At 43.7% G+C, this 13,539-nt stretch overlaps 1 protein-coding gene across 1 annotated transcript; it reads right to left on the bottom strand.

The window, feature by feature from the left end:
• Window positions 1-11,806: 11,806 nt before the first annotated feature.
• Window positions 11,807-13,106, bottom strand: TCIM (transcriptional and immune response regulator). Its single transcript, XM_080928544.1, has one exon. It carries the CDS (start codon window positions 13,071-13,073, stop codon window positions 12,753-12,755), a length of 321 nt encoding a protein of 106 aa, XP_080784670.1. The 5' UTR covers window positions 13,074-13,106; the 3' UTR covers window positions 11,807-12,752.
• Between the last annotated feature and the right edge of the window lie 433 nt (window positions 13,107-13,539).

Here is a 13,539-nt window from a genome sequence, read left to right as displayed (position 1 = left end):
AGAGCTCCATGTCAACTCAACTGTCCACTTCCTTCAGCCTCAAACTGACTTTCCTGCCTCTGTATGGCTAACTCAGGCCAGTGAGATCCAGCAGGATTTGCCCTTTCCTGGTTGACTTACTTCCGTTAGCATGATGTCTTCAGGACTCACCCAGGTCTGGTGTGTGTCAGAATTCTAAGGTAGAATCACAGTTCATTTGTGTGTGTCACTCTTTGTTATCCCTTGATCCACGGATGGATTCACTGCCCCTATCTTTGGCTAATGTAAGTGGGGTGTGTGTGTGTGTGTGTGTGTGTGTGTGTGTGCATGTGTGTTAGAACACACACTAATGAATCCTCAGCTTCTGCTCTTGGTTCCGAGGGTGCAGACCCAGAAGTTGCCTTGCTGAACCATATGGTCATTCCACAGCAAAGCTTTTAAACAACTATCATGCTGTTCCACACGTTGTCTAACTAGTGTGGACAAGAATTCTACTTTCTCGGTGTTCTTGGTGACACCTACTTGACACCTGATGACTCCTGTTACTATTTGATTGTAGCTACCCAAATGACCACAAAGTCCACACACCATTTATGACTCGGTTGTAATAGAAGCACAAGAAGGGCTGAAATTCCATTTAAGTCTTGTCCCTAATGTCATAAAAGGTGCTGGATAGCCCTTAGTTAGGTAACTTATACAATGTCACATGGAATGGAGCTAGACCATCTGAGTCAGGCCCCTTTATTCCCACCTAAGAGTCTCGTAGACACTAAATACTGAAATGGAGAATAAAAAATGATAATTACCAGAGTTTGGGATTCTTTGGGAGTAATGATTCTGTGTAGGACGGGGATTGAGTCTTTCTAATAAAATCAGATAGGCTTCGGAAAGACTGGTGAGCCTCAGTGAGCCTTGGTCTCCTCATCACCAAATAGAGATGACAATACTTCTTGCCTACCAAGAATGTTGAAAAGGTTAAATGAAATTATGCATAATACTGTATAGTCCTAATATTATACCCAGTCAGAAAGATTAAAGTGATACTCACTTAGTACTTGCTAATTTTACTTGGTTTTGAAGTTGGTTTGGCTTTAGTCTAACTTGGTTTGGCTTTAGCTTTATTTCTGGTAGTTTCTTTCCAGCTTAGGGAAGGTTCTAGCAAAAGGTCAGAGGAACAAGAAGAGTAGCAGATGGACTTCCTGAACCGCGTGCCAAAGGGTTTCTTGTCTGCCTTCAGGTTGCAGCCTCCGCCCTCCACAGTGGAGAAGCTCAAGGACAGACCCAGACATGGTAACTGAACCTTCCTGAGCACTCCCTGGTGCAGACTCCAAGTCTGACGCGGAAAAAATGTGCTGCGCTCATCACCGGGGCGAGAGCAGCTGCCCTAGGTGGAGCCCATTGTCAAGGTCCTTCATGTAACAAAAAGAGGAAAGGGCCTATCAAAGCATTTCCTGCTTGCAGGAGCCATGGCTTCCATTTATTCTTTGTCCTGAGTCAGTCTGTCTCCCCCAGGTCAGCATCGCAGCAGGCCCGCTGTCCCCTAGAACAGAACAGGCAGTTCATTTAAAAACCTTTCCAGAAGTAGGTTAAGAAGGGAACAAGTTCAGAGGTCTGGTGACACCACCTACACTTTCCATATGGAAAATGGCACGGAGACAGTACGGTTGTTCCGAAACCTGCTGACACTTGCTAACTGCACTGATGCTGACACAGATGTGTGAGGGCAGGAGGGAAGTCTTTGCTCTGTCTGTTTTACCTTGGCCTTATAGAAGAACGATGCTAGGTGCTTTCTGAACGTAACTTCAGTATATGCGCGTATTATGGGAAGATGCTCCAGAGACAGAGGCAGAAGGTTGAGAACTGTGTTAGCTTGCCATGGGGTGAGTTAAAAATCCCCAAATCAGTGATGGAGTTCCACCAACTAATCTGGATCTTTTCTCTGGGAGGATGTTGGTTCTCAGAGCTGTAGGGTGAGTTATTCTGTGTGCATGGTAAGGAGATGATCTCACAAAAAAGGCTTGCTTGAACAGAGTATCCAGCCAAAGAGGAAGAAGCTGAGAAATGTGTACATGGCCTAAAGTCTGCCAGTCACCATCCATCTGAATGAGGTCACACTACATCACCGAGCCACCAGCCGACCCCAGACGGGCCAGAGAACCAGCAGACAGAGACATTGACCCAGATCAGAAGAAAGCAAGCAGGCACATACAGAGTTACATGCTAAGCACACGTGTTCACCCGAACACGACTGCCAGTTGGATTGATCTGTTCCATGTGATGACCGTATGTCTCAGGGATCAGGAGGTGAACTCTGCTGTGGAGAGTCCTTCAAAGCTTGCCAAGGTCGGGTGAACGTCCTCAGGGATTTCCAGCACCCTTTACCTTCACCCTGTCATTTACTGGCGAAATTTCTCCCATTGTTTAACAAAATTGGGAGGCACTGTTTATAGTATAGGTGGTGTGTTTCCTTAGAGCGACTGACTGTCTTTCAGCATCAACTGTGGTCCCGAGAATGTTGTTTCTGCTCTTTCTTAGCTTAGCTACAGGGTTCTGAGTCTTGCTGTATGGGACATATCCCAGGCTTTCTAGAACAACCCCTGTGCCTCCTTTGTCTGTGTTTTCACAGATCTCTCTGAAAGTGACAGTGAACTTTTAAAATTCAAATTAAAAAAATTTTTTTACATCTGTTTAAAATAACAAGAAACTAATTTAAAGAGATTGGGGAAAGGGCAGATTTGAAAGCCATTGATATCTTTCAGGAAAAAAAAAGTTCACATTCTAGGCTTGATCTTCAAATGTGAAAAAGTCACTGTTCATGGCTACTGGTGACTGTAAGATGTTTTAAGCCCAAAACATCAGATATTCCAATTGTCATTTTGCCTATACAGTGTCCGACACTTATTTAACTGATTTATTTTAACCAAGTTATCTTACTAAATGGCTATTTAGGATAACACAGTATGATATATATATATATATATATATATATATATATATATATATATATATATATATATATATGATTATATAAGATATACTATAAAGAAATTACACAAATATTATTATATTTTCCCCCAAATTAAAATCAATGCCCAGGAAAGCCTAGTTGGTAAAACAGTAGCAAGACGTCCCTCCCCAGTTCCCACGCTACTTAAACAGAGATGATGTTGCTGCCTAAGCCATCCCATTGATTCCGAAATCCTTTCCTATAAGGTAAGATGTATAGAGTTACTTCTGTGGTCAGCACCACCTTTTCCTTGTTGGGGAACTAACTTCCCTGCCTTCGTCACGCTCACCCGAATGGAACACCCAGGCTGTGGCAGTAACTAGTTGTGCTAGGACTCAAACTGGAAGAGGCCAGGACACCGTGTTCAGCTGTCTTAGATCTGTCCCAAGACATACAGAGACTTTATCAAAAACAACAGACTAGAATGTCAACAGATCTGCTCTCCAGATTATTACCTTCCACTGACGGAGTTTAAGCTACCACGCTTCAGGGAAAGTAGGCGAAGTACTTAATGGCTGTACACTCTGGCCAAATGCTCCTTCAGTATGGACCATGGCTCTCCCTGGTGGGTCACTTACAATGGGCCAAGGAGACAGATGCCAATGTCCATTCAAAGAGTACTGTTGATGTCACACACGAATACCTGTGCTGAAGTGATATCTGTTCATGTTAAAAACTAACCAAAGACTTGTGAACCGCCTATTCTACATTACGCTCTATGCTACAAGTGCTTGTAATGTTTAACCAAGAGCAGAGCTCACACACCCTTTCTGGCACTTGACCAAGAGCTTAACTGCCACATAGGTTATTATTTCAGACTTACAGCAATCAAAGGAGGCAGGCACAAAGGTGTTCTGAGTTGGGTTACTCTGGGTCTTCTGTCCCTTCATAATATAAGGCCAAGAAAAAAAATCTATCTCGTGGCCTTGTGGCTTTTCCTTAGCATAGTAATTCTGTCATTTATTGAAAACATATGGCTCAGGTTTTGAGGGGTGCTCTGCATTGATTTTAATGATTACAGTAGGCATAGCGAAAATCCATGCGCAGAAATAACTCAGAATGTGGTTGTATTTGGTGGTAGACCCTGAAAGAGGAAAGTCAGTTAGAATAAGATCATTAGACTGACCTCTAGTCCAGTATGTCTGTGGATTAGACATTAGAGACACAGAAGGAGGGCATATGAGAGACTTGGGAGCCTGTTGTCTGCATAGAGAGGAGCCACAGACACCAGCAGCCCTGACCTCACACACAGCCTCCAGAACTGGGAAGAAATACATTTCTCTTGTTAAGCTAATCCTTCAATGCTGTATTAGTTATGGTTTATGACCCAATCCCTGACAGAGCAGCTTAAGGAGGGGTGGTTTACTCTGACTCATGGCTTCAGACTGTACAGTCATACATGGTGGGGTTCATGGTGGGGCAGAGGGAGAGCATCATTGTAGACTGGAAACCAGTGTATACCAGCATCAGAGTCTATAACCTCCGAGTGCCCACCGATGGTACCCTACTTCTACCAGACATCTCCCACTTCCTAAAAGTTTCACAGGCTTTCAACATATTGCCCCTCTCTGGGAATAAGCATCCCAAACGTAAGTCACAAATGTTTCAGACTCAAACCATGAACAGCAGTGGTCCCACTGCAAACTAAAGGGTTCTATTGTCATCACCATAAGTTGATGATGAAAGGGGTTGAACAAAGCAAAAATAACTTCCTCAAAACTGTACGAAACTAACTAAAAGGCTGCCACAGGACTAGAACCCTGATCTTCATAAACCCCAGTGGCCTGCTCAGTTTGTCTGTCTGCTGTGTACCAGACAGTATATTCATGAAGCTATCTAGGTGTCATCAGAGAGGTGACCAAGTGAGAAAAATCAGAGAGCAGCTTTGTCCCTCAGCATCCTGTTGCTGCTGGTTGTTTTTCCAGTGCTGACTTCAGGAGTCCTGTGTTCCCAACTGAGGCTGCCAGGTACCCCCCAGTCCTCCCTGTAGGGTCTCTGTGGATGAGGAACATCAGGAGGAGAGCCTTCCCATAGCCACTGATGAACTAATTCACTTAAGTGGCTGCTGGTAAGGACTAACTTGTCTGAAGTAAGGAAGAAACTTCTAGAATATCGGCAAGCAGGTAATACATGGGAAGGAGAAAAGACATTTCCTTTTTGTTTGGAAAAGCGCAGCAATTGCTAAGACTATGCACTCTGGGGAGTTTCAGTGATGATGTAATCACTGGGGACTGGTACAGTCAGGTTAGATTCCTCGGAACAGAAAGTCAGGGTAATGGTATTATTTGGATTAGATAGGATAAGAATGAGTCATTGCATGATAAGGAGCAAATCATGCCTCGGATCAGTGGTTTGCAAACTGTATGGAGACACATGCACCTTGAGATGTGTGGAGGAATGGAGGTATGCTGTCTTTACGGGGAGCACAGTAAGTTAGTTTGATCTAGGTCAGTGGTTCTCAGCCTGACTGAGCTGTACCAGCACCCAAGGAACAATTGTTATGCATGGGTAGAAGGATTCCTCCCCTGAAACTGGATCATTAAACCCAGCCTGGATTTTAAAGTGTTCCCCAGACCTTCTGGGTAAGAAGAAGCTTGCAGAGAAGAGGGTGGGCCTGGGTACTTCACTGTCAGAGAGGAGGACTCCCCAAGACTAACAGGCTTCTCCCAAACCTTTTAATGGTGGTAAGAGCTCTCCAGAAGGGGCATGAGAAGAGAGAGTGTCCTGAAACAAAACCTCCTGATAAACATACATGTCCGCCGAATGTCAGACTAAATACAAAGAGCATGCAGTTCGGCGGCGTGAAGGAGAGATTCATCTATGCCTCCTGCAATTATTAAAATCAATGCAGCGCTCCCATCAAAACCTGAGCCATGTGTTTTCAATAAATGACAGAATTACTATGCTAAGGAAAAGCCACAAAGCCCTGAGATAGATTCTTTCCTTGGCCTTATATTATGAAGGGACAGAAGACCCAGAATAACCCAAGAAATGGCTTTAGTAAAACATGTTTTCCGCAGCTACCCATTGAGCTTTGGGAATATCTTGTCTCGGGCTTTATAACCAAAGGGTTTGGAATCAGAAAAGCACACAGATGATAACAGCTCTACCCTACTGTGGAGATGGGCTCAGAGACTCTGCCCTCTCTCAGAGGTGGAATATAGCAAAAATTTTAACAGCCAGTCTAGGCAGGGGCACCAGCCACCCAGAACGGTCAGGGTCTGAAAGCACAGGCAACCCACACAAGGCCTCTTCCCTCACCTTGTGCCTCTGGCGAGCATTGTTAATGATCAAAACTTTTCACTGGGGTTCTGCTGTGTTTAAGAGAAATTACTGCTTTTGGAGGAACGCCAGCAACCATGGGAGGCCAGTCAGGTACAGGTTCACCGTTGCCCTTGGGGATCAAACTGCCCTGTGAGAATCAAACGGAGCAGAAGTCTCCCAATCACAGACAACAGTAAGAAAGGAATTTGTCCAAAGAAAAGTTGGAAATTCTTCTTCCCCTGACTTCCTGTTTCAATCTGGTAGTCTTTGTGTACTGGTACTGCCCACGTGTGAGAAAACAAAGCCTAGAGTGTGGGTGTGGGGCAAGAGGTGCTCTGGGCATCTCCCTACAGCCCCATCTGCAGTGTTTGGTGTAGCGTGTAGTGGTAAAATTGCTACAGGAAAAACCTGCTTTTTCTAAACTCCATAAAACCTTACCAGGACATGATGTTTATTGCCAAAATTCTGTAAGGTAATTTTGCTAGCAGGTTTCTGAACTGCATCTAGGGACCATGTGTGCTCACACTGAAATGTAGTTGTTTTAATGGTCCTGAGACAGACACTCCACATGTCTAGAAACAGGCAGCTATTCATGCATAGAGTATAATAGTCAGACTTGGATGCACAGTCTCAGTGTGACCACAGATCTTACGGTTTTAGCCGGGCAGTGTGGAAGATTGCACATTTTCCCATCTCACCTCACAGCCTTTTCTTCTCCTGTGTCATGAGGAGTTGCGATATAGCAGCTTGCCATCACTAAGTAAAGGTCCCCGAACGCCTTCTCCCTCCACGGCACAGTGAAAAGACGGTGGGGTTCCGCAGGGATCTGTGCGAGCTGCGAGCTCAGCTGCTCTCTCACATGTTGTTGCTCAAGGCCAGATGTGCAAGTGTCAGTGGCCTATGAAAAGTCCCCATTGCTTCTCCATTGCTTTCAGGACAAATCAATCCTATGTGTCATTAAAGGCTCAGTCATCTTCTACTTGTCACTCTTTATTGCTCCGGGATCACAATCAATGGGAGACTCAAACACAATTCACTTTCCTGCCTTTATGAACAATCTGCCTATGGGCCAGCACAAAGGGATTCCTTTTTGTCGGCTACTCTTCTATGGAACCTTGAAGCATCTCCCAGGTTAGGACTACATGCTAATTCTCAGCACATACATGGATGCAATCAAACACACATGCTCATATAGCTATAGGAACATACATTCATGTACACATGAATATACATTCATGAATATGCACACAAACATACATTCATGTACATATGTGCACATGCATTCACCAAGACATATACATATGACACAAGAACATACATGAATATATAGCCTCACACAGCCTCATAGACACATGTATACATAGACACAGTCACACACACGTGGGTGCTCACCCAGATGTATGCATATATAGGAACACAGATACACACATTGGAGCATGCATGAATACATTGTCTCATATATCTACATGGACACATGCATATACAAATATACCTATATGCATATACCCAGATACATCACCTACATCACACAAACACAGATAATGCACATGTGAATACACCTTCTCACACAGTCATATGAACATACACACATACCACATACATACATAGACATAGACACACTCACACAAACATATGTACTCTCCTAGACACATATGCGTACACATGAACACGGATGATATACACACATTCTCACACAGTCTTTGGACAAAAACATAGAAATATTCACTCACACATACAGACATTGTATACAAATGAATACAGATATACACACAGACATGAACATATATTCTCACATGGACACATACACAGACACATACCTGGGCTCATTTAGAGGTTTACATTTACATACCCATGAACAAATACAAACAGACACACATTCACAAACAGAGTCACAAAGGTACACACATGAAATCACCCAAACACAAACAAGATCATACAATATAGACTCATGTATACATAGACATCATTCACAGTCACAGACACATGCAGCCATGAAGACACACAAACACAGACTCATAGACCAAAAAACATAGGTATTCACAGATACACACCCACACATACATGCAAATAGAGTCATGCATACATGTACACTCAGTTACATATGTACACTCATATATAGGCCACACATATACACCACATATACAGCCATAAGACACATAGCCACACATTTGATATACACTCGGACATATAGGTGCACACACCTAGATACACATACATAACACCACACACATACACTCACAGACACAGGCACCTAGATAGATGCAGGCTCACACACAAATACAGACTACCTAGGCATGTACACATACACACAAACACACACACAGAAACAGATATCCTTAGATACACACATGGAAGACATGCACATTTATACACACAAATACATGCTCAGACAAACAAGCATGCCCAGTCACAACCATGGCTACTGCTGTTCAAATGTCTGCCTCCTGTTTGTCTCAAAGCCCTTGTCAACCCTTTAACAGGAAGCAGAGTCTTTTCTGGCCTTGGCTCACATTCCTATGCACCTCCTACGTTTTGCTGGTGGATCGAATAAGGCACAGATTCGGTAACACACCCTCCCCCATCAGCTCCCCATGCACGAAGTATCATTTAAAACCTAGGCCATGCTGGGAATGTCTGTACAAGCAGAAAGATGTCTGGTGTTCTCTGCAAGGACCTAGAGTCCCCAAGGCAGTGGCCTCTCTTTTAAGTTAGCAGATCTGACTTTTCAGGGAAATGTCAACGACATTCAAATCACCCATGACAATGGAAGAATGTGTAGCTAGACACCTAACCTAGACCTTTCTCAATAAATCCCAGATTCGACAGAATTCTCCTCCTGCTAGGAGCATGTAGCAAGCGAATGGCACAGAAAACCTGTGCTTTTGATGTACCCAAAGAGAATACCACACCCAAGCCCCTTGTTGCCTAGAGGAGCCATCAGGGGGGACCTTGGCTCCAAGCTGTGAACATGCCTTAGATGTACGGTACCACTAAAATGATTAACTAGCACATGCTCACTGTGGTAGGCAGATGGACAGGTGAGACTAAGCAACTGACAGAAGCCATGTGTTCCCATCTTTTCAGTTGATTAGTGAGTCAGTGACTACGGAGGATGAGGGGAACTTGGTCTCTCCTGGTGACAGAGGAAAAGCTGCTGTCCAAGGGCATGAAGGCCATCCTTCTTAAGTTGTACGTCATCAGCAAGTTTCCCCAGTTGTTGAAACTTAGGGCCCTGTGTGCCTGGGGACACATACATGCAGACACTTGTTCTCTGATCTCTTACATCACAAAACGTTAAGAGAACTATCTGCCCTTCTGTGCCATACGTCAGCTCACGTTAGTGATCGCTATGATCCCAGTGAGGTGATCGGATTAATGAGCCACTAAACCCTTTATGCTTTTATTATCTCTTATTACACTAAGATCTTACAGTTGATATGGCCCTCCTTGTGTCAGCAATAGGACTCAGAACTGAAATAATCCTCCTTTACGTCGTTTAAACTTTATTTTTGATTTTGCACATGTGTGTGTCTGTGTGTGGATTCTCAAGTGGGCACAGATGCCTGCTGAGGCAACAGGTATCAGATCTCTAGAATCACAGGTAGTTTTGAGTCACACAGTTATGTGTGCTTAGAACCCAAACAAGTCCTCCGTATGAACAGCTCGTGCTCTTAACTGCTGAGCACTCTCTGACCCCACGGCCCTATTTTTATCTGACACTACTGCTTGTTGTGTAGTTAAAATTCATCCTGTTCCATCTTCCTGATTCTGCTCCCTTCTTCCCAAAAGAGGGGCGAGTGCCTGTAACAACCTACCAGAGGAGTTTTCCTTTTCTTTCTCCCTCGTGTATTGGTGAAGACAGACAACACTGCACTCTACTGAGAAGGGCGGCAGCAGAATACAGAGCTCTGAGTGCATGTGGGGCATGAAACCCATGGTCCAAGCTCAGCATCCGTGATGTGCTCCCTTCATTGGGATGCAGGGAGGAAGGGATGGACTAACTGGTCTTTAAAAAGATTCTACCAAGTGATGGCTGCTGGCCTTGAGTTCCGGATTTCAAGCACAGGCAGACATGCCAAGCTCTGTCTTTGAATGAAGCGCAACCTAAAGATTTCCCATGATGGTTTCATAAGGACTAGGACACTTATTCTGAGAACACACAGACAGCAGTGTGTATCAGGTTGAGAGACAGGAGAATGAAACAGAGGACTTCTCCACAGCCTCTACTTTCCTGAGCATGTTCTGGTCAAAGACTATACTCTCTGAAGGCTACCTCTGTGGGTCTTGACTTCTTTTGGTATCTTTTGTTGTCTCTGAAAATCTGATGAAGATTATGAATAATCCTCCCAGATAATGCACATGGGCTCCCCCCCACACACACATACAAACACATACACACACACACACAAGGACACCCACAAGCACAATACTCTCTCTCTCACACATCACACACACACACACTTACACATGGCACACACAAATATACATCACACATGCTTACACACATATGCACACACAGTCACAAACATATGCTCACACATATCCTCACACACACATCATACATACTCACACACTCCTATACATATCACACACACTCACAAACACATCACAACATTCATACACATACACACACTCACAGACACACACACACTTCTAGAATAATTCCCCCCCCCCGCCTTTTTTTATTTTCAGGGACTAAAACTCAGGGTCTTGTACATGCTGGTCATTGATCTAATACTGAACTACAAGCCTAGATAAGGATCCCACGGATTAATTTGTAATGACCTTCAACAACTTTAATAATTAATAACTAAATATAGATATTTTAAGACTGCCTTCTTTTCCTTTTATAATTTTTGTATTTAAAATTCTGGCTTCCTCCCTTTTAGTGAGAAGAAGGGTGGATGGAGGGAGGGGCTGGGAGGAGGGAAGGATGGTTATTTGGGATTAGGATGTAAAACAAATGACTCCATTAACGTGAAAAATACAATAAAATTCTTTTAACCCTCCTGAAAGACTTCAGAGAGCTCATTGTTTTGATATAGCAAATTCAGCATTCAAAAAAGAAAACTTGGTAGGTTTGCTGAATCTCTGGAAACTGTTTTTGCCTTCCAGTTAAGGACGCACAGTGGGCATTGGTGCATGCTTCTATGGGAATGATTTATTATAAAGTATGCTGCAGTAAGGAAAGAGATGGCCATGTTATAATAACCCAGGAAACTTTATCATGGTTCACGCTTACTTCAAAACATACTGTCTAGGAAGAAATAAATGGGCGCGTATCTTCTATAGTGACAGAGGAGAAATTTCACAAACTTGAAGATAGATAACGGGTAGATGAAGTAATGTTGCCAAATTACTCTGTGGGCAATTACATCTATGCCATGAAGTTTAAAATGGGTTCTCTACACACTGGGGTGCGATCACTTGTTTTGGAAAAGTTTGGTCATCAGCACACAGTTTACAGTGATCAAAATTTACCATCCTATGTTTTTCCCTTGGGACCGATCATCACAGAGCAAGAGAAGCTAAGTTGATAATAATTTATTAGGGCTATGTATCGCTTACAATGTATAATAAATTATTTTAAAAAACCCACAGCATCCTTTTAAAAATCTCCCATAATCACTTCCTAATGCTACAGAACATTTCATTAGATTACATTTTAGCATTAGTCAGAGAGTAAAAAAGAAACATTAGAAAATTGTTCACAGTCCTTCAGATTTATGAAGGACCCCATTATTTCAACTTTGTGCAAACCATTTTGAAATGTGTACAAATCTTCTAAAAACAGACAGGGTGTAGGTTTTACAGAGCTGGGCAAGGCATCCAGTTCTTTGACTTTAACACCAGGGGGTGCACTGTCTTAGGCACTGTATCAAACGCAAGCAGTCAATTACTGAGCTTGTCCAATAAACAGTATCGAGGTTTAGCCACATTTTAAAACTTTCAGATTAAAAAAAAGTTATCTTTCATATTCCTCCTCTTTCCTCCCTCTCCCTACCCACATCGATATTTTTCAAAAAAAAAGAAAAAGAAAAAAGAAGAAAAGAAAGAAAAAAAGAAAAAAGAAAAAAAAAGAAAGAAGGAAAGAAAAAAGAAAACAAAACAAAATAACAAACCAAACAACAAGAACAAAAACCAAGTTAGGTTTGAGTTTAGTCTTAGGGTCTTGCCGACCCTGGGTGGCTGCACTCAGTCCCCACAAATGCCACGTTCTGGTCTGTGACCCCATCTTCTCAGGCAGTGTTGCTCCTTTTCTGCTGCGAGAGTTCTCAAGGCCTGCTGAAGGCACTTTCTTCCTCTCAGTGTGACAGCTCTGGGCTGCAATGAGTTGGAAGTCTGTCTGTAGCTGGTGAGGTATGGCCCTTTCCATCCTCGGGGTCCTGTCGGAAGAAGCTCCCAAGCCTTTGCACGGGACACTGCCCCTGCCCGGGTTGGCAGGCTCACTGGGTCTTTAAAGGTTCATTGGTGGATAAGCTCCTTACCCAGCCTGCTCGGCTCAGTGCACCTTGATGGAATATTTCGGCAGTCTGAGAAACTGGAGAAGCTTGTCTTTTGTCCTCTTCTTCAGGGCCATGAGGGCTCGAGTTTTCTCCTCCAAATCTTGGTCGATGGCAGAAATGATCTTGGCCCGCTCCTCTGCCTTTTTGTCTCCGGAGTTCCTGAAGAGCCTCTGCAGGGACTCCTGGTCTATGTTTTCAAAGATGTTGCCCACAGCTTTCTTGCGAGCAGCTGTGTCGAAGTGGTAGCCGTGGATGGACGGGCTTACTCGAAGAGAAGAGGACATGCTGGTGGCTTGGTGGCTTTGCTTTGCTTTCATCGATGTGGGTCTTCCACAGCTCTGCTTGGGCACTTCCAGGGAGTCTGTTGTAAAAATCAACCCTGGACTGCTATTTAAAGTGTGAACAAAGCTCCGGACTCAAATTACACTGGTGATGTCACGTTGATCCCAGGGAGGGGAGGGAGAAAAAAAAAAACACAGAACGTTAACAGTTGCGTTGCCAAATATCTGGCTTCGGATGCTGGAATGCACTTCAACGCTGTGTTTAGAGATAGCTGGCTACAGGTTTCCTTCTTTACATCCCAGACGGCAGGGCAGTATGTCTTACAAACTGTCTGTTCCTTCCAGATGCTGAAACCAGGAGAGAGAAGAGGCTCAAAGTCTTCACCAGCAATTGAAACAAGAAGTCCTGCCAAGCTCAGCAGAGTTTCAATTAGTACAGAAGTTTTCAAGTGTGGGGCCAGACACTGGCAGCCTAGGTCTGTGTGTCCTTTGCCTGTTCCTG

The sequence above is a fragment of the Micromys minutus genome (genome assembly GCF_963924665.1).
Source record: "Micromys minutus genome assembly, chromosome: 14".
Classification (NCBI taxonomy): Eukaryota; Metazoa; Chordata; class Mammalia; order Rodentia; family Muridae; genus Micromys; species Micromys minutus.
Note: the sequence above shows the minus strand (reverse complement) of the source record. Positions and strands in the feature narration are given on the sequence as shown.

Bases quoted from the DNA above. Each gene is read 5' to 3' on its own strand.
- TCIM (XM_080928544.1), bottom strand. From the start codon at position 13,073: ATGAAAGCAAAGCAAAGCCACCAAGCCACCAGCATGTCCTCTTCTCTT.